This window comes from Ammospiza nelsoni, chromosome 12 (assembly GCF_027579445.1).
Source record: "Ammospiza nelsoni isolate bAmmNel1 chromosome 12, bAmmNel1.pri, whole genome shotgun sequence".
NCBI classification, from domain to species: Eukaryota; Metazoa; Chordata; class Aves; order Passeriformes; family Passerellidae; genus Ammospiza; species Ammospiza nelsoni.
Window position 1 is genome coordinate 8413708 of NC_080644.1, and position 19504 is coordinate 8433211.

Genomic DNA, 19504 nt, shown 5'->3' on the forward strand with positions numbered 1-19504 from the left:
CGACTAAACGTGACATGCATATTCTCTTTGCAACTGTCGTAGATTTATGGAAGAGGGCTTTTTATAGTCGGCTTTGCACAATCTGAGATCCTGCACGTTGTACTGGAAGAATGTTTCTTTTTCTTTGGTTATTCTAGCTCATTATTTAATTATTATTGTTTCAATGTTAAGCGTCTCCCTCTACACCTTCCCTTGTTTTGGTTTTTTTTGCTTTTGTTTAATAAATAATTATTTGATATTCAATATGCTTCAGAATCACCCTTTCATCTGCAATTTCCATTGCAATCTTCATGGCTACAGAATGATAATACAGAGGCTATATAACACAGATGCAAAATTTTGAACAATAATACAAAGATTTTATAAAAATTTAACCTTTAAGATCTTTATCTGGTGTTAAGGCTTCCTTCCTGGCATAACGATAAACGCTCCCACTTTCACTGCATTAGGGAAAAGAACGGAATCACATTTTTTAATCAAAACCTTGGAAAATGGCCCAAGATCAAACCGATTCCTTACACCCTGCTTTCTCATTGTTTCATTCGCAGCATTTTCGCAGGAGATTTAAAAAAAAAAAAAAAGGTAAAGCAAAACCATCTGAAAAGCTGTGTGAATGTTTTCATGGGGGGGCAGACCGATTGCCACGTAGAGAAATGAATGTTTGCAGGGCCTGTGCTGCATCTCAAAAAGCGCCCAGGGCTAGAGGGTTAACGGACAGGAAGCTGCAGTTGCAGCCGCTCCTAAGGAAGTCAGTCAGTTTTTGTGTAACAGCCCAGCCAGGCCGAAAGGTGGGGGCCGGGGGGGAACGGAGAGCTCAGGCTCTGGGGTGACATGCATATTTTTAGTTTGGCTCTGCAGCATTTTCAACGCAGGGAGGGCCTGCACCAAGTGGTAGCAATGCTCTGTGATGAAGCAGTTTCAGTTCTGGAATGGTTTTTGGGAAAGGACACAGGAGTGTTTCTGCTTAAGGCTCCCTTTTCCTATTAAGACTCAGCATACCGTGATAGCTAAAGAAATCACACTGTAGGTACATGGTTGTTCTGCTGCACGTTCATATATTTAAATTCGTTCATATATTTAAATTCTGGAGCAGGAGAACCTTTCTCTGAATCCTGAGTTATTAATTCCAGTCCCTCCTGTGCACATGCACTTTCGGTAAGTTTTGCTCTCTGCCTGTGGCCTCGCTTTCCCGGCCAGCAGAGCCCCAGTCAAGCGAAATTTCGCTTTCCGTGCAAACAAAAGAACAGCTCCTGCGACCTGGGCAAACTGTGCCTCCTTCGCGTTTAGAACAGCCAGCTGCCTTCACCAAACGGCACGCTGGGGCCCATTTGCCGGGGCCGGCGGTGTGCTGGCCCTTGCCCGAGGCGGGCGGTGCGCGGCCGGGGCCGGGCCGGGGCCGGGGCGGCGGTGGCGAGCGCGGCCGGGCCTAGCGCGCCGGCCTGCTCCGAGCCCGGGATGGCTCCTGCTCCCGGAGCCGCACAAAGATAATCGCTCAGGAAGTGTCTCAGCCAATCCCCTGGCGCTTTACATGCGGATTTGCCGGGGCAGCCAATCCGGGGGCGGCTTTCATGGGGAAGACAGATCATCAAGCCCAAGTGCCAAGCCCTCCCTGCCCGAGTACTGAGAGCCTGTCCTCCATGTTTTATAAGTATTGACATAACACTGTGTTAACAATGCATCCACAGAGGTAAGCCTTGCTTTTTACATTGCTTTTTCTCTAAGACCTATGAGTTGTGGGTTGAGAGTGTGATTCTCTGTGATTTCTCGTGCAAAACTCACACCACAGCACTTATATTAAGTTGGAACTGTTTAAATTTGCTTTCTTGGGTCACATGGTTAGTAGCCATTAGCCACAGCTTTATTTTACAGTCTGGCAAAGCCTTGGCATGCCTACTTCTTCACAGGAGGATGGTGTTTTTAGAGTTTATCAAGATCCTGGTATTCCAAAGGAGGTATGTGTCTCTGAGCAGTTTGCCAGCACTATTGTCTGTTGTGTCACATGCCTGCTGGAGAGAAAATGGAAGCTAGGGAGCAGATGCATTTAACTGCCCTACAGGGAGTCAAGCAGGGATAATGGCAGACAGAGGAACAGGCAAGTTTACCTTTCTAAACAGTGAATGGAACAGCTAAGATAAGTTATCTCTGAGAAAATATGGGATTTTTAAAAACCTAGGCATCAGCAAAAAGTGCTAATGGCAGATTGTAGATATTGGGCCTAGGTGGTGGTGTGCTGTTGCATCATGTTTTTTATGCAGCTTATCTTAACTTAAAATGATTATTGAACCTTTTTTCTTGCAGGAGTAGTTAATACAACGCTTTTCTCTTTCTGAGGGACAATGTATGGTTAATATTTTGTTCCTTTAAAAGGGAGTTTTTATGCTGCAGATTTTGGAAATGGAGTGCTGCTCAGTAAAACGCAGCAGTGCATCTGTTTACAAATCTGATGCTTTATGGAAAATGTTTTTGAACTGTTAGCTTTCTTGTTTTGCATAGTTCAAATAAACTAATGCAACTTTTATCTGTGCCTTTTTGTTTTACATTGTATCAGCCACAGTTCTGTGTTGTGGAGTCCAGAAGATATAAAATCATGTGTGGTTCATGACAGTAGTACATGTTGTTCGTTCTTGGGGTTTTTTTTCCCTTTTATTTTTTTTAACTTTTGGTTAAATGCTACGTAATTATTTCAAGAAATTCCTTTTTGATCAATTCCCAAATCTGCCAGCCTGTTGTATCTCCTTAACTGGAAAAATGAGATGGGTGCTTGAACAGTTGGTAAGTAAAGCAGCATGCTACTCTCTGAACATTTTTAATACTTTTCCAAACATTTTGTTTTTACTGGGTCAGTCAGTGCAGTAGATGAAGTGATGTTACTGGTTAGTCATATAAAAGATCAGATTTGCTTAGCGTCCATTTTAAGGGACTTGTACGTGTAAACTGCTCTATTTGAATGCACTGTTTTTCTGATAATTTGTCTCTAAATTTTGAAGCTTTTACTTCCTGTTTACCTTAGGCCAGTGAAAAATATTCTACTTGCTGTTTGTTCCTAGATCATTAATTGCCGTGTTTGCAGGGTAAAGTGCGTTTTCACCGTTCCTTGGGCTTTTCGGGTGTGATGAAAGTGCTAGTGCTCAGCAATGAAGTGACCTTATGAAGTAAAGTAAATAACACTTAATGAGCATATGTTTCTGATACTATACAAAGTATAACCTCAGACAAGCTTGCTTGGTTTATAACTAATTTAGAAACATTTTGTGCTCTTTATAAAGATTTTAATTGTAGCGCCTGCATGCTTGTTTGAACAGGCTGTTTTTCAGTGATCACCAGGGCTGTTACAAAAGCAGAGGAAAGATGCTCTTTTGTGCTTTTAGTGTAATTTTTGCACTTGTTTTAACAGTCCATACACATTCATTATTTTAGGAAAGAGCTGAAAGCTAGGCTGGCTTTGCAAAAAAATGACTGTGCTGAGGCACAGTGCATGCAAACTTTTATAGACCCTTGCCATGTATTTGATAACGTTCTTTTAACATAGCAATTTACCTCTGGTTACTTGTTTACCAGTGTGAATATTTTACTTTGAATATCTCACTTTGGCTAAAAGCTTTCCTTCCCCCCCCCCACCCAATGTTTGCCCCCCCCACCCCCCCCAATCCCCTAGGATTAGATTATAAGAATGTCTAGTTCAATTTGAAACCTGAAATACTGCTGGGCTACCACTGAATTTCATGTGATAGTGTTTCTGTATGTAATTTTAATGCATTTCTCAGCATACATGAAAGTGCTGACATAGCTAAGAAGTTATTCTGGCTTTTGTTCTTCAGTTGCTAAAAAACAGAAATTACATTTGGACACAATTTTCCTAGTAGTAGTTTATACATGTGAGCAGTTTACTTTCAGCCTTTAAGGGTGAACAACATAATATTTGTTTAATGTGAGGAAGCAGGGGTAAGTGATCTGCAATCAGAAAGCTTGTATTAAAATGGCTCCCACAGGTTTTGTTAAACCAGGATCTGTTTCAAATCTGCACCTCCAGACACGCTGCTGACAGTGAAGTGCATTTGTGTGAGCTGCCCTCGTGCATGTAATGAAACGGAGCATCGTGAGTCTGTTAAAAGTTCACTATTTTCAACCACTGGAGTGTAATTCTTTTATAGTTCACAAAAAACAAATGTCTGCATTGCAGCAAGATGTCTGAGGCAAGGTAGATACAGCAGCGTTGTGCCTCGGCTCGGCCCAATGGCGCTGCTCCGCCAGCGCCGGAGCCAATTGCCACAGCAGGCAGGTTAAAGATTGACAATTGCAGTGGCAGGGCTGAGAAAGGCCTTCTGGAAATTTCTGCCATCTTTGTTCCATCTAAGCAAAGCAAATTCAGCCAAGCTGAAGGATTTCAGATGTATATATTTTTTGGTGCTTTGTCAAGGTACAGTGTTAGCACTCGCTTCCCTAGGTTGCGTAATAGGCTGGTTTTTTTTCTGCTCGGGACAGATGGAATGTGGGTTTTTGTTTTAAGTGACAGATGCAGGGAAAAAGCACGTATGCTTTCTCCCCAAGATTTTACTGGCCTGGATCTTGTTACAATCACAATTAGACAGGACATGTATGAAGCAATGCAGCTGAGGTTTATTCAGCTTGGAGCAAATGGCCATTATTCTGATTATAACTAGCAGTTAATCGTATAATTACACTGTAAGTTTTCTGGCTACTAGAGAGTAATTTGAATTGCCCAGGATGAATATGATTAGGCATTATTATTTAGTGCCAACATCCAGTTACTTTTGTAATTAACTGGACAAAGAATGGAGTGGGGGGAAAACAAAGGAGTGATCTGGATTATAAATCATGGTGAAAACAGTAGCTTTTTAAAAGCTACATGCCTTTTTCATTCTTTGCAGGCAAACTGTTTTACTTGGAAGCTAAATAGTGCTAGGGAAAAGCTGAGTAATTTCTTTAAACAAATGACACTACTTAACATATTGGAAATGAAAAAAATGCAGAGTATAAACCACTCCAAATGTAACAGTCACCCCCCCTCACAGTAGGTAGGAGTATGAAATGTAGCAGAAAACCTATGTTGCTACTAAGGGAGCATGTAATGAAAGGAACTTCATGCTCAAAAAGCAGAAATAGATAGATTACATTACAAATTTAGCCCTTCATATCATGTCCACAAACTTCAATTGCCTCGTCTTCCTGAGCTGTCTTCCATTTTGTGACACCACTTTTGCTTGAGGTTTTTGTTGTTGTTTTGTTTTGTTTCTGGTTTTGTTGCTTTGTTTCTCCTGTTCTGCCTTGCTTTCCAGTGTATTGTGTTGTTTCACTTCCCAGCTACTGTGGATCCAGTAGCTGAAAAGTGATAGCTGGTGGTCAGTTTTCCATAGTGGTGGGTACTACTCCAGCATAATTGGTTAAAGGGAGATAAATCTCAGCAGAAGCTCTCCTCTGCTGAAATTCAGGTATTAATTTGAATTTTCTAAATATCTTGAAAGTTGAACAAAACCTTTGCCCATATGAAATGGAGTAGACAGCAGTTTTCAAATTTTGTTATTTGTGGATCCCCAGTATTTTTCCCATGGGGACATGAATCCCATTAGAGTGACTTTAAGCCTGTTAGGCTAGGTTTGATTTACTTGGTTATTGTCTGCAAACCCCTTTGTGGTGGCACGCTGGCTTTGAGGGGTCTGCAGACTGGAAACCAGCAGTAGGCCATCAAGCTTGGCCCTTTAAATTGTATTCAGAAAGTAATTTAAATACATTTGTTAATAAACATGTCTTGTGTTCATGGGTTAAAGACTAATTTAGCCATAGCTACATAGGAAGTGAGTTTCATGTATTTGGTAGTTGTCTGTCATTCTCATGTTAACCCTTTATTGTCTGTTGTCAGAGCATCTGTGCTTCACACTGTGAGGTTAAAACCATGCTGTAACAGGATGTTACCATTCTTAATTCAGCTGATATAAACCTTTACTTTCAAGCATGATTGTTCTCAAGTTATATTTGTGGCATCTAAAATCTGTAGCTATTTGGTTGCCTTGCTTGGGCCTCAGCTGTATAGTTTATAGACTTAAAAGATGACTGTGTGGCACCAAGGATCCCCCTCCCTCCCCTGATTTTTCTCTTTTGTGCAGCTATTTTAAATGGACACTGAATAAGAGAAAGGTTTTAAAAAGAACTGAAATGTTCTTTAAATGAAAAATAGTTACTTTGCTTGTTATCACAGGTAACCAGCTTAAACATTGCTGTACATAGATATCTGAATGAACCTTTTGTGTATATTAATTACTTAATACAGAGTCTTATTTACTTAATACACGTGGAGCACTTTGCAGGGAATTCTGCAAAGGGAAATGCAAAACATGAGGTGCTCACACTGGAGGGTGAAGCTAAAATTGAGTGATTTCCTTAGTAACCTGTGACTTCACAAATCTCCCTATCTTGTGCCTTTTTAGTTAAACGTTCGGATGTCAGGTGTCCTTTGGTCCTTCTCTGCCATTTCTGATATTTAGATGCTGCCTTTGAATCTTGCCCTGCTGTGTAAACAGGAGCTGCTGGTATTGAACAAAGTGCTACCATTTTAGCTCCAGAGCAGGAGTGAGGCAGTGCAGTGCTGGCAGACGCCATTTTAAGAGCCCTGCATAAATAGCATAGCTACCGATGAGTAAGAGACTGTTATAGGTGAGTGCTCATACAAAGCTGCTATTTATTCAGCAATGGCATGCAAATAGTGGTTTTTGGTTTTAAATCTTTTACTGAATGCAGTTTTTTTTTGGGAATCATTATTTAGAATTGCTGCTCACAAATGTGATGCATGAGAGGCAGGAATTATCTTAAAGATGAAATTCAGTTTTAGTGCTTATAGTCTTTAATCAGTTTTTTTGTTTGGTTTTGTTTTCTGTTAATTAAAAGGAAAAATGAATTCCAGAAATATGTAGTTCTTGATCTGAAATTCATGTGTTATTCCCTGATGTAGATCTAGATTGTGTATGTGGGCATTAGCTGTTTCGAGTGGTTTTCCATATCTGTCAGTTTTTCTTGGTTAAATGTCAAGGTGCAGTAGTTCATCTGCAACTTTTAATTGCTCTTTGTAGTTACTATGGATTAGAACAGTTTATATATTCTTGTATATGTACATTTTCTCAGGTAAGTACTACTATTAGTAAAGGAATGATTTTCCTAAACAGAAAAGTCAGTATGTAATTCAGGGATGTGAAATTTCAAAGCCTGAATTTTATATTAAAAAAACCCCACCCTCTTTTCAGTTTGATAGAGAACATATTTAAAAAATAGGCAGCTGAGTTATTTTTCCATTTTTACCTAAGTAACAATAAATCTTGTATGTTTGCAATCTTTTTTTTTTTCTTTCTGTGCCCAACTCTCTAAAGGAATAACCTCCACCCCTTCTACCCTTATTCAGACATGCTAAGCTAGTTTGTATGAAAACAATTAGCTTAACATTTTAGAAAACAAACTTTTGTTGTTGTTGTTGCAAGTTTTGTCAATATGAGTAGGGAAGTTTTAAATGATTAATTGGTTTTCTGGTCATTTGACAGGGAAACTGGCAAAGCTTAAATTTCAGTTGTGTTCTTAAAATGTGTTTCTCTGTGTTCATTCATCTTAATGAGGAAATAAGAGTAGCTTTCAGAATTACATAAGCTATTTGTTGTATTCATTTATGTACTTAACTGAGTATTTTCCAGTATAATTTCTGATCTGCAGCCTCAGAGCATCCCATTCATACATGCATGACAGTAACACATGCTGGCTGAAATAGCTGCTCTGAGCCTTGCAAAAATGAATTCTCAAAATAAAACTCTCTAAAATAGTCTACTTGACCACACAGTTATTGTTTCCATGGAATGAGATACTTGTTTTTAATTATTTTGCTGCTGGTTTTAATTTTCTTTTTTTTTTATTGTGGGTAGTAGTAAGGTAACTGATTAAGAACCTGTTTTTCTTGAATTGTTTAATTGGAAATCTTTTACTAATATCTGTATTTGGAAGTTTGTGCTTTATAAAGTATTTTCAGAATTTTCCTTGTATTGGTGGGAGCATGCAAAGGTGAAAAGATGTCAGCTTTAGAAAAGTTACTGTAAACTTGCTATGAATTGCTGGTATGTATTTATAAACTTGAATCTCAAAGATGACCACTGCAGTCATCACTGCCAACATTCCAACAATGTCATGCTGTGGAAGTCATTATACATTACAGCAAATAAAGCAATGGGAGATGCTTTTGAAGAGCTGTAAATGTTCAGTGTCTTTTATAGCTATGTCTAACAACTTTTATTTAACTGTTCCTCTCCAACATTGGGATTTTTTTTTTCTCAGAACAGTCTCTGTGGTTTTTTTATATACTGAAATGTTTGTGCCCTTAAAAGATTAATTAATTGCAGAGAATATGGAGATGTCTCTGTTCCTCTGAGGCTCAGGTTTCATAGTGTAGTAGGCAATTGCTGGATTTTGTGTGAGTATAGGGAAATGTGCTCGTCCATTGCTGAGGAAAGTGGAGAACCTTGCTATCAAGTGGAGAATGCAGTTTTGACTGCTCATTTATAGTTAAAATCTTTGGGAAGGCTGTTTTCAGGCATCCTTTATGTGATGTGTGCGTCCCTGCCCATGGCAGGGGTTTGGAACTAAATCACCTTTCAGGTCGTGTCCAAGGCAAGCCATTGTATCATTCCACTGTTCTTTGTATCAAGATTTTGCAAGATACTTTGTTCACCTTAGAAGTGTTTCTGAAGAAACTTTTTCTTGTTTATACCACTATTGCAAGAGCACTTTAAAGGGTGATGCAGGAAACTGACTCAGTTTCCTAAATTAAGCTCGTTACATGAGCTGAACACATCCTGAGCTGAAAACCCTGCTGTGCTGTCACTGATGGGTGGGAGTCCTGCCCTGTAACCCTCTGCAGTGCTGGGTTTGGGTCCAGGGGCCCAGAACATCCTCAGTGAGTCTGAAACATCTCCTGGTGCTTTGGTCAGGGAGGTGGGAGCAGTTCCTGCTGTGGTGCTGCCATATGGATCCATCACTCCCATTTCTCAGCCAGGATTCATGCACAACTCTCTGGATTGTAATAATGATTTGTGCCAACTACTGTATCTTTCACGTTGTACCATGTTCCCCTGAGGCTGCTTTAAACAAAATGAGCTGATAGATTTGGATGAGTCTGGAATATTATGATTGCTTTAATGTAACTTAGATGTGAGCTGCTAAAAGTTGCCCTTTTGTCCCTGTGTGGTTCTCTCCCATTTTCTGCATGTCTAGCTGCACAGTGAGTTACATTCCAGAACTGATTTGGATAAAATGGTCATCCTTTCTGGAACAAGAAGTTAAGGAATGGGGAAACCATTCCTTTTAGTAGCAACCTATGTAAAATGAGCATAAGTGTTCAACCTGAGTCTTGTAAAGCCTTGTATGTCCTAGTCTGTGTCTGGAACTGGACCTGTATTTTAGAAGCATTTAATGTGCACTGTCAGATTACCCCAGTCTTACAGAATTACTGGGTATGAATACATATTTACCTGTATGCATTATTGATCATATATTCATGATGTTTTAAAAATATGGGGTTTGTTGCAGTTTGCAATATTGAAATAGGATTTTATAAAGAGGAAGGGGAAGGAAAAACCTCCAGTGCAGCATTGGAAGAGAACAATGAACCCATCCCATGAGCCCATCCCTTCCCTTTGCTTAGGAGAGGAACAGGCAAAGGCAAGTGGTGCATGAAATGTTTTGGTGTCTCCAGGCCACTGCCAGCTCCTCTTTGCTGAGGCCCCTGGGAAAGGGTGTAACAAATGTGCAGAATAATTGATCTGCCCATGCATAGTAAATGTGTGAGCATTGTAGTATGGTTGGCTGTGTTGTGCATTTAATCTGCCCATGCAAAATAAATCTGAGAAGCATTGTGTTACAGTCAACTGTGCTACACATTTACCATAATTCTGCTCACGTGGGTGCCTTGACTTGCTGCTGAAATGATCAAGGTAGCTGGGAGGTAGATGCTGGTAGAATAGAACTTCCCTTCAGTGGTTTGTGACTTTAAAGAGCCTATGACAAAGAATAATGATTTCTGGCATTTGGGGTACTTCTCAGCTTTGGGTTTTCCATGCATTGAGCTTGGTGAATTTGTATATGAAATTTCTGCTGACATAATTGTACTGTTTAGAGCTGTGAAAGGAATTGCAACCAAACTCCCTAGTAGCTCAGAGTTGATTAAAAGTAGTTTTGTCAAATAGCAAACTAAAACCACCTTCTGGTGTTAAGTTTTACTTTGTTAAGGAATCTCTTTTAACTTATACCGGTAACAAAACTCCTGCTGATATAAACTGTTTGCCAGGCTGAAGAGTTTCTCTGGTGTAAATGTAACCGAGTCCTCACTGTTGTTTCCCAGCTCTGATGAGATGTCTCAGGCAGATTTGTACACAGTGGCTGAGGCAAAGGTCTCCAGCTGCCCTCTTGGCCCTGTCCCTCGAGCTGGGGTGGCTGAACCTCAGCCCACTCCATAACAGCAGAAATTCATAATCTGCCATATCAGTGCAAACTGTTATCAGCAACAACTTCCATTAACAGACTGAAGGGTAAATTGTCCCTGTACAGGAGAGGATCTACATCCCTCATGGCTGCTTTGCTCTGGGGGACACTGCCTGAAGCTCCAGAAACCCATTTGTCCATCATTTTGAATTTGGTTTTGCTTCAACATTGTGTGTTTTCTTTTACCTTTCATCTAGCATAGTCACTTCTCCAAAATGGCTCTGTAATGTGTTCATTATGTTCAGTTTTCCTCTCCTTTCCATCTTCCTTCCCCAAAGTGACTTAACAAGCCAAATTGATTGAGTTGTTTTCTTGAATGGCATCACTTTAGAATATCACGAGTAGAATATCAGAAAGTCAGATGTACTTTGTAATAGTTTAATCCTGCCTGGAGCAAATGAAAAGTGACTGTGTAAGATTGCATGGTAACAACTCTACACTGTTTACTCTTTACAATTAGTGGAATTGTATTGCCAATAAATTATAAATATTCAGTTTTCTATTATACAGTCTAGTTCCAAAATCCTTTAAATTATTTATTTGTTTTAAAAATTACATTTTACCTTCTAATTTTGCAAACTGTTCTGTGTTGCTATGTCTGTTACTTCAGCTAATCTGTTCACAAATGCTGATGAGCATTTAAATGTTGGCAGGCATCTGTCCCATGGTTTATCTGAGATTAGAAGCTGCAAGGAACAGAATTCCTATTTGTCTGTCACCCACAGTTCATACATATATTGCCATAATCTTCAGTACATGTTACAGGACTGTCTTTGGTACAAAAATGGAATTTTTGTGCTTGGTAACTTGCAGCATATATGTGTGTACCTGGATTGTTTCTCGCTGTGGTTTGATTAATGTATCAAATACATTTCTGGCAAAAAGCAAACCTTTCATTCCATCAGAAATTTTGATGTAGTTGTGTTTGACAGTGTTGGATTGAACTTGAAGGATAGAAGTTAGTCATGGGATTAATACAGTCCATAAAGTGATCTAATTCACCTTTCTGAATCCTGCAGCTTGGCTGAAGAGGAGATAAAGGCGGAGCAGGAGGTGGTGGAGGGGATGGACATCTCCACTCGATCCAAAGGTGAGTAAGAGGAATATTTCAATTAGGTTCTACAACACAGTTATTTGTAAACCAGGATAGTGAAGCTGTATCATCTACCATGAAGCTGCTCTTGAGTGGAGCCTCAAGATTCACTGTATTTTTTACAATGACTAGTGTATGTTAGGAAGTGTTTTAATTTTTCCTCTACACACACAAATATTTCAGTGTTATTTCAGGTTTATGAATAACTAAGGTTAAATTATCAAAAACCAGCGACCACTTGTATCACTTATCATGGCTTCCTTTAAAATAGTACTTCTAGATTGGGGAAACAGGAGAAAGTAGTAGTAGCAGCAAAACTATTAAGGTATTATTTCCTACTGTAATGAATTCTTTTTTTTCTAAGAATAAAGAATCAGAGTAGCATTTCTGTTTCCACAGAAGTTAGTCCCATGAGCAGTATGTATTTCATGGACATTCATTCCTATCCATCTCTTGTTGTACTTACAGCTGAATTTACCTGAAAGCCATTTCTCTAAAACAGCAGCAATATTTACTACCATCCTTTTAAAGTTCTGGCATACCCAGTTACTCTTCACATTCCTACAGCAGGGCTCACAAGTCTGCTTAACTCTGAAAGTGCAGGTGGGATTGTCTTGAAGGCATGGCACAGATCATCTGCATGTTTTTTAATGAGGAAGCTTGGCTGGATAACATGGTTATAAAATTGGATTCAGGTCTTATTTGTACTAACAGTAAATTTCTTGTTTCAGTTCTCATGGTGTGGTTAGATGAGGTAGTACATGAGATCTGACACCTCAGAGAGATGCAGTAGCTCCTTTTGTCCCTTCTCCCTGTCTTTTTCTCCCTTCTCTCCTTCTGATCTTGTATGTCAGTCTCCACCACTGGGCTGCTTTCAATATTTACTTCTCTTTGTATTTCAGTTTTCTAAGCCAGCAGAAAGTAAATGTTTTTGTTACTTTAATGATTGCTGCTGGCTGGGGTGAGCTCCCAGCTCTGCACTCCACCACTTACTTCCTTTGTGGTGCTTGTCACATCCCAGCCACTTGAACTTTCTAACCAGCTTAAAAGCTGAAACATTTTTCTGCTGTTGTAGTGACCAGTTTGTTTGTGAAAGAGTCTGATAGCATAAGAACTTGGTATAACAGGCAATGGGGGTTGTTAAATACATTTAGCTGCCCATGAAATCTCATCTTTATTTCTCCTTAGAAGCACTGGCCCACTTTCTATTACTAATAAGAGTTCTGCATGCCTTAACTGAGCTAAACCATTATTTATGTCACTCTGATGTAATTAATGTCTAAAAGACACTTAAAAATCTGATATCTAGTTATGTAGATATTTACATTTTGGTTCTGGTGCTTTAATCAACCACAAACAGGTGTATGGGCCATACAAAAAGTTTCCATTTCCTTGTGGTAGTTGTAGTGCTGCCCTGACCTCAGAATATGTTGTTTCAGTGAATTACCTCACAGAAAACTTTTTGCTTTTTGTTTGGTAGGGTTAAGATGAAGCTTTTTAGGACAGTGGGCTGATTTAATATCCTGGTTATTGAAGAGCTCAGTCTGTCATGTCCCAGCCTTCTCACACACATCATCTTGCAGCTTCCCTTGCACTGTGGGCTCTTAACAACTAGAAATGGCCCGTTCAGAGGGATTTAACCTGGCAGAAAGAGACTCAAGTTTTCATGCTGGTTACTGTTGTTGCAACTCCCTGAACCAGCTGGTGCCAAAGCCAGTCTCACCACAGTGCTGGTTTAGGTTGACCCAAGCTGTCATGTGTGGAAGCCACTGGTCCATGCATAGATGTTCTCCTAGTGCTTTAAATAGCAGTGGGAGTGATGTAAATGGCATTTCTGTATCACCATAGTAGAGATAAAACTTAGCAAGTGTTGAATCACTTTAATAATAAGGGAATTGGTATTTGTTTAGTTAGATACTGACTTGCTTTAGCTGGTTTGTTAAATTTAACATGTATGTTGATAAAACCCCTGCCAGCACCACTCCAAGGACAGGAATAACAACCACCCACCCCAAGCCCTTACAGGCTTATATTTTTTCCAGTGAAGAATGTGGGATATAAAGAACTCTTTAGACTTAACTGCAAAACCATTTCTCTTTGTTGTATACCCAACCTAATCTGTAAATTAGTGATATAACTTTATAATAGTTGAAAATATAGCTTCTCACAGAAAATAAAAGAATCATAAATATCATCTCCAAGAGCTGGCCACATTGCAGGCCTGGGGTAATGCATCTTTCTGGACTCCTGTTACTGGGTCTGAAACAGGCTTCTCTGATAGTGCAGTGCAGTATTTCTGCAACAGAAAAGTCACAAACCAGAATTTCAAAACTGTCACACTGCTCTGTGCAAGGCAGAAAAAGTGCAGCAGTTCTCAACTGGTGGGATGGTGGCAGCAATGTCTCCACTTGCAGCAATTATCTTGTGCAAAGTTTTGCTTTGTGTGTTTTGGAAATGATATAGATGAGGAAGTTGACCCTATCTAGGCAAATCTGGTGGGGAGCACACAGCTCTTTGTGCTTTGTTTGGGTTTTTTTGATGTGTGAGAAGCCTGTGCAGGAGATCAATCCATGGCACTGTACAACTTCAGCCTTGACCTTGAGCAGCAGGTGTGCAAGTCTGTAACCTGCTTGCCCAGCTATGGTTTGTACAGCTCATCTGAGGCTGTGTCTAAAGAAAGTTGTAGGGAAATAAATTTAATTGCTGTAATACCAATTAGCCTGATGCAGACCTCCTCATGAACATTCTTGTTTTGGTATAAGCAGTTTAATTGCTATAATTCAGTTGAAGCTAAACTAAACCATGCATTGTTTAATCTGTAACATGGGTCTAAACACAGCCTTTGAGTTGGTCTGGGTAACATGGTGGTTTCAGAGCTGCCTGAGCTGGTCAAACTGCTCAGTGCAGCAGTTTTATCCACTTCCTTCCATACCTAAGCTGGCAGGAAACTAACTGAACCATAAAACATGAACAGTTTTCTACTAGCTCAGTGTGCTGAAACAGCTTGGTGGACTGCCAGCAGTGGTGTAAGAGGGAAGGCAGGAATACACCAGTTGGGTGCAGGAAGTGTGGAGCTTTGTTAGCAAGCATTTAGACAGGGCCAGGCTGGAATGAAAGCAGAGCTGAAAGCCATCACTGCCCCTTCTTACTTTACATTCTGATGGCTAAAGTGAGTCTGTAGCTGGTCAAGGCTATGGAGTCCTACATGTTCAGCTGCATTTCTCTACCCTTCTCCTTTGCTGGCTGTCATGCTTCTGCTGTTGCACACTCCGCTGTGTCAAGCAGCTGATCCAGTAGAAAATTGATCATTTTTTGCAGTACCAGATTTTGCCTAAATCATGAACTGATTAACCCTCCTGTTACGCACAAGTGACTGTCTCCAAAAAGTTGTGGGGACAGATAGCTAGTCAGGTGGGAAAGAGAGCAGAGTAACTCTAGCAGTTATAATTTAGACCTGCTTATGAGCTGTGCATGTGCAGCCTTGTTAAAGACAAGGTTTTAAAATACACTGCTCTCTTGATGAGAACAAGTAAGGATAAGGCATTTGAGAACTAAAAGTGGGAAATGACGGCATAAAGAGAATCCAAAAACAAGAGTCCAAAATCCAAGGAATCCAAAACCAAAAAACAAAGTGAACAGAGGATTGCTCTTTAGTGAAGGAGAGAGACTATGGATTACGTGATTACATTTTGTCCTTTGTATATCATATATTAACTTGTCCGGCAGAAACATGTTATTATATTTCTGCTCCAGCCTTATGGACTACTTTTTAACCTCGTTTATTAAATATTTCAAGATGGGGCTTGCAAGGTCTCTGGATAAATGTCTAAGCATTTCCAGGTTGTGGTTTCAGTGCAAATTCTGTCTTTGCTTGTACTTGTTCTCTTTGGACAGAATGAACTCTCCACTGGATGTGTTCTTCCTGTTTACATGGAAGAATTTTTTTTTAATCCTCTCTGCTAGTTTAACTTAGCTGCTAACAGTAGCAAGCTGTGGTGGCAGATGGATTTCCATGTAGATTTTGATGTATTTCAGCTGATACTGGAGCCATTGCCTGTTTAGTGCCCAGTCAAGAGGAGCTCTTTAACTCTCTTCTTGCCATCATCAGTCATACATCTCTTACATTGCCTTTGCACCTCTGCTGGCTCTTAGGACTTGGGTGGACAGGTTGTTTTCTACTTGAACCAGATTACTGGGGAGTTGAGCAGATATTGGACATTGCTGGGAGCAGCCTTGCCCCAGCAGGGACAGCTGGTCATTAGATGGTCTTAGCATGGCATAAAATCATATACTGAGGCCTTACTGCTTAATGGGGAGAATTCTGACATTTACAGATTTGGGGTTTTTTTCAGGTTTGTGTTAAAGGCTTTGATCTTAGGAGCTCCTCTCGGTGGTAAAATATTCATATACAGTGAATCTAAATACAAAAATGACTAATTAAATGGAATTCTGAGAATGCATGATACATTTTGTTACAGTTTCATAATAGTACATCTCTATCAGCTTTCTTTGTAGTGAGACCAAGTATTTAATCACACAGAGATGAGATTCTTACTCCAGTGTGAAGCTGAGACTCCTGCAGGGAGCAGAAGTGCAGCCCTGGGCTTTTGTCTCTGGTGCAGAGCCCTTGCTGTCAGCAGTCCCACCTTGGGACAGCAAGCCCCCCACAGCCAGGCTCCAGCTTATCCTTGCCTTTCAGTCTTACCTTGCAAGTTGTTGGGAAGTGTTTCTTTTTCTTTATCTCCCAAAGTGAAGAAACAACTAACAGTGTCTTTTTGTACTTGTGTAAAACTGTAATGTGGCAGGAGTTCATCAGAATTTACACAACCACGGCTGACCTCTGTTATTTATTGCATTAAGTAACTGGACTGGGTTAATTATATCAGTTGAAGTTTCTGGAATGTAAACAGGGCTTTAGTGGTTGGTTGCAACTGCATCATGTTTCAAAACTCTGGCAGAAAATTGAAATTCCTCAAAGCTGAGTGTAAGTTCTAACAGATTTATCAATGATTTTATTAAGTTTTTAAGATATTTATATTTATTTATATAAGGTTATTTATTTGCTAAGGTATTACAGGTAATGGATTTGAAAAATCAGAAATGTTTTAACAACCATTTAGGATAATAAATTTAACTGGAGTGCTTCACAGTTCTGGAATTTGTCTAAATTATTAACTGAAACCTGTTATATCAAATGAGACAAGTTAGTTTTGCTACATTTTCTGTCAGATTTCTTAATTGATTACACTCCATGCCATTTAAAGTATGGGCATTCAGAGATTTTGAGAAGGAGAAAAGAGATGTGACAGTCTAGGTGTTTTTTTTTTTTTGTTCCTTCTAAAAGTATAGGTACACATTTCTGCAGGGTAATGACACCTTAAACAATCTTCAGTCACCTTTCTTTTCTTATACCTTCTCTCAGACTGACTTCTTATAGCTGTTTCTTAAATCCATTCAATTAATTCTTCCTGCAACTGTTTTTAATAAATTTTTTGGTTTTTACATTTTACTGAATTTAATTCTTTGGTTTGGATCACCAAATGTTGGCAGAACTGTTTGTGCCATAATAAAAGGCATAGCATGGCATTGGGAATCAAAGTTTAAGTGACGCTTCTGCTGATTGTCTTACGTGGAATGGTTGTGTTTCTGGTTGGAAATGTTATTTAGAATTTTGCATATTTGACCCACTTGCATTGAGATATCAAAAACTTGCTTGGATCACAGGAAACTCATTGGTGTAACTAAGTCTCAGTTTACTGATGTCTCCTGTGAGGCTAAAATAATACTTTTCACTGAAAAAAAACCACATTTGTGTTTCTGACTCCCGAAGAACTAAAATGACTCTAATCTTACCATCTTTATCACGAATCATACTGAAAAGCTTTTTAAATTTCTTTTCTTTGTTGTTGTCACTATTTAAACAAATGTGTTTCTTAGTTTCCTTCGTCTCACTTTCTGAAAATTTCCAGAAGTATTTTCTCCAAGCAGTAAGAAGCTCATTTTTATAGGATTTATATCTACAATTTAAGAAAATTAGGTACAGAATTTGAATAAGTAATGCTCTTGATGAAAGTAAACTTGATATAGTTAAGATTTTCTTTTTTATTGTCTGCACTTTAATCTGAAAAGCAAAACTTTTCTTCTCATCCACACAATCTCAAAGGTTAGTTCTTCACTCACAGTAAAAGATATTATCCTGCAATTTCTACACTTTCTGGGAAGGCTTTTGTTTTGTTGGCCTATCTTGTTTGTGAGGTTGAATTTGAAAATCATGGTCTACTGGAAATCTGATTTACTCAGGCTTTTCTCATTTGCCTTGCTATCCATTGCATTGAGGATGGGAGGCTAAGACAATATATCCTGGTCTAAGCCAGCCCTGCCACACCAGCATCCCTCCTTCACTGTCACATTTCCATCCTTTTCCCTTATATTGGCAATTTCAACTCTGGGAATTGTTCCTCTGCTGATTTAACTGAAATTAAATTTTAGGGTTGTTGTTGATTTAGGCCATATCAGTTTTCCAAGCCATCTTGCTTCCTGGGTGAACAAACCACAGTGCTGGAGAAAAAAAAAGGAAACAAATTTTATTTGTGGAAGGGTGCTGTGAAGCCTTGACTTAGGTGTGGGTTTCAGCTCTCGTTAAGATTTTATTGGGAGAGAAAATAATCCAAATATAAAGGGTGCCTACATACAATACGTATGTAGACATGATTTCACCATTGTTTTAGTCTGGAATTGCCTTGATTGCATTTAACCTAAGTTTTTAAATAGAAAAAATAACAAAAAAGAAGTACAGAAAGAAGGGCATAAGGAGGTGTCACTGTCAGTGTGTGGTACTGAGCAGTTTGTGCTGTGCTCTTACAGTAAGGCATCTTGATGGTGCTTGTTTTCAAGAAGAGTTACATTTAAATACCACAGGAAAGGCAAAGAAAACAACATCCTACTGTTACAGGTTTTCTGAGTTGGCACCTGCTTCTATTGAGAAAAGTGAGACTTCTCAGTTGTCAGGGATCCCTGCTATGGAGTGTTTACAGTGCAGCACTATGCCATACACAGAGTATAAAAATATTTGGTTGTGGTCTGTGTTCCATATGCTGCAGCAAGATAAGATCTCTGACATAAATAATACACTTTTGTTTGTTTTTATAATTTTTTTAAAGCTAAACTATAGTAAGTCATTACTGTAGTTATCTGCTTACAAAGTGCATTACCATCACATAACGCTGGACTTACAAAGCAGTCATAAAGTGTGAAATGAAATTGCTTTAGGGTTTAAGTATGCTTTAGTCTGTCCCCTGGGAGCAGTAGTTACTAATCCTTTAGTCACATGATGGCATACAGAAACAAAGATTTAAGCTTCGGGTGAAGCTCAGGTTAGCTCCTTGCTCCCCATTGAATGATTGGTAAGAGCACTCAGGGGTGCTTATTGTCAACCCTGACAACATCACAGACCAATTAATACTAACCTAGTGATGTAAAACCAGGGAACTTTTAATGAGAATTTCAAAAGTTATTTCAGGTGTCTATTTTTTCACTTGAGCTGGAAGCACATTTTTAATTTAAAGTGGTGCTAAGAAAGCAAAATCACACAAAAAAATCAAGAAATAAGCAGACTAAGATTGCTTAGCAAAATTAATATTTTTAGAACAATTGGTTTATCAGTGAGAGGTTTGAATGAGGCTGACATGCTCAGGGTGTGATGAGAGTTCAGTAGGAGCAGGGAGATTGCTCAATCACAAGCCAAGTGGTGACCAGCTGGCATGGTGAGATCCTTCCTAAGGTGAGACCATTCTTGCACATTAAACACTTCTTGAAAAATATTTACTTATCACAGAAGAGATCACAGAAATTCTGGCTGTTCCCTTTTAGAGCAGAAACTTGAATCCA

General features: G+C 39.2%; 1 protein-coding gene across 2 annotated transcripts in view; it reads left to right on the top strand.

Moving 5' to 3' along the window:
* The first annotated feature begins 1628 nt into the window (after positions 1-1628).
* Positions 1629-19504, top strand: part of ZMYND8 (zinc finger MYND-type containing 8) — a 48703-nt gene continuing 30827 nt past the window's right edge. For both annotated transcript variants that reach the window (XM_059481047.1, XM_059481048.1), the window contains exons 1-2: positions 1629-1687; positions 11544-11614. In XM_059481047.1, coding sequence (XP_059337030.1) covers positions 1674-1687; positions 11544-11614 — 85 coding nt within the window. In that variant the 5' untranslated portion in view covers positions 1629-1673. The remainder of the gene's footprint in view (positions 1688-11543; positions 11615-19504) is intronic.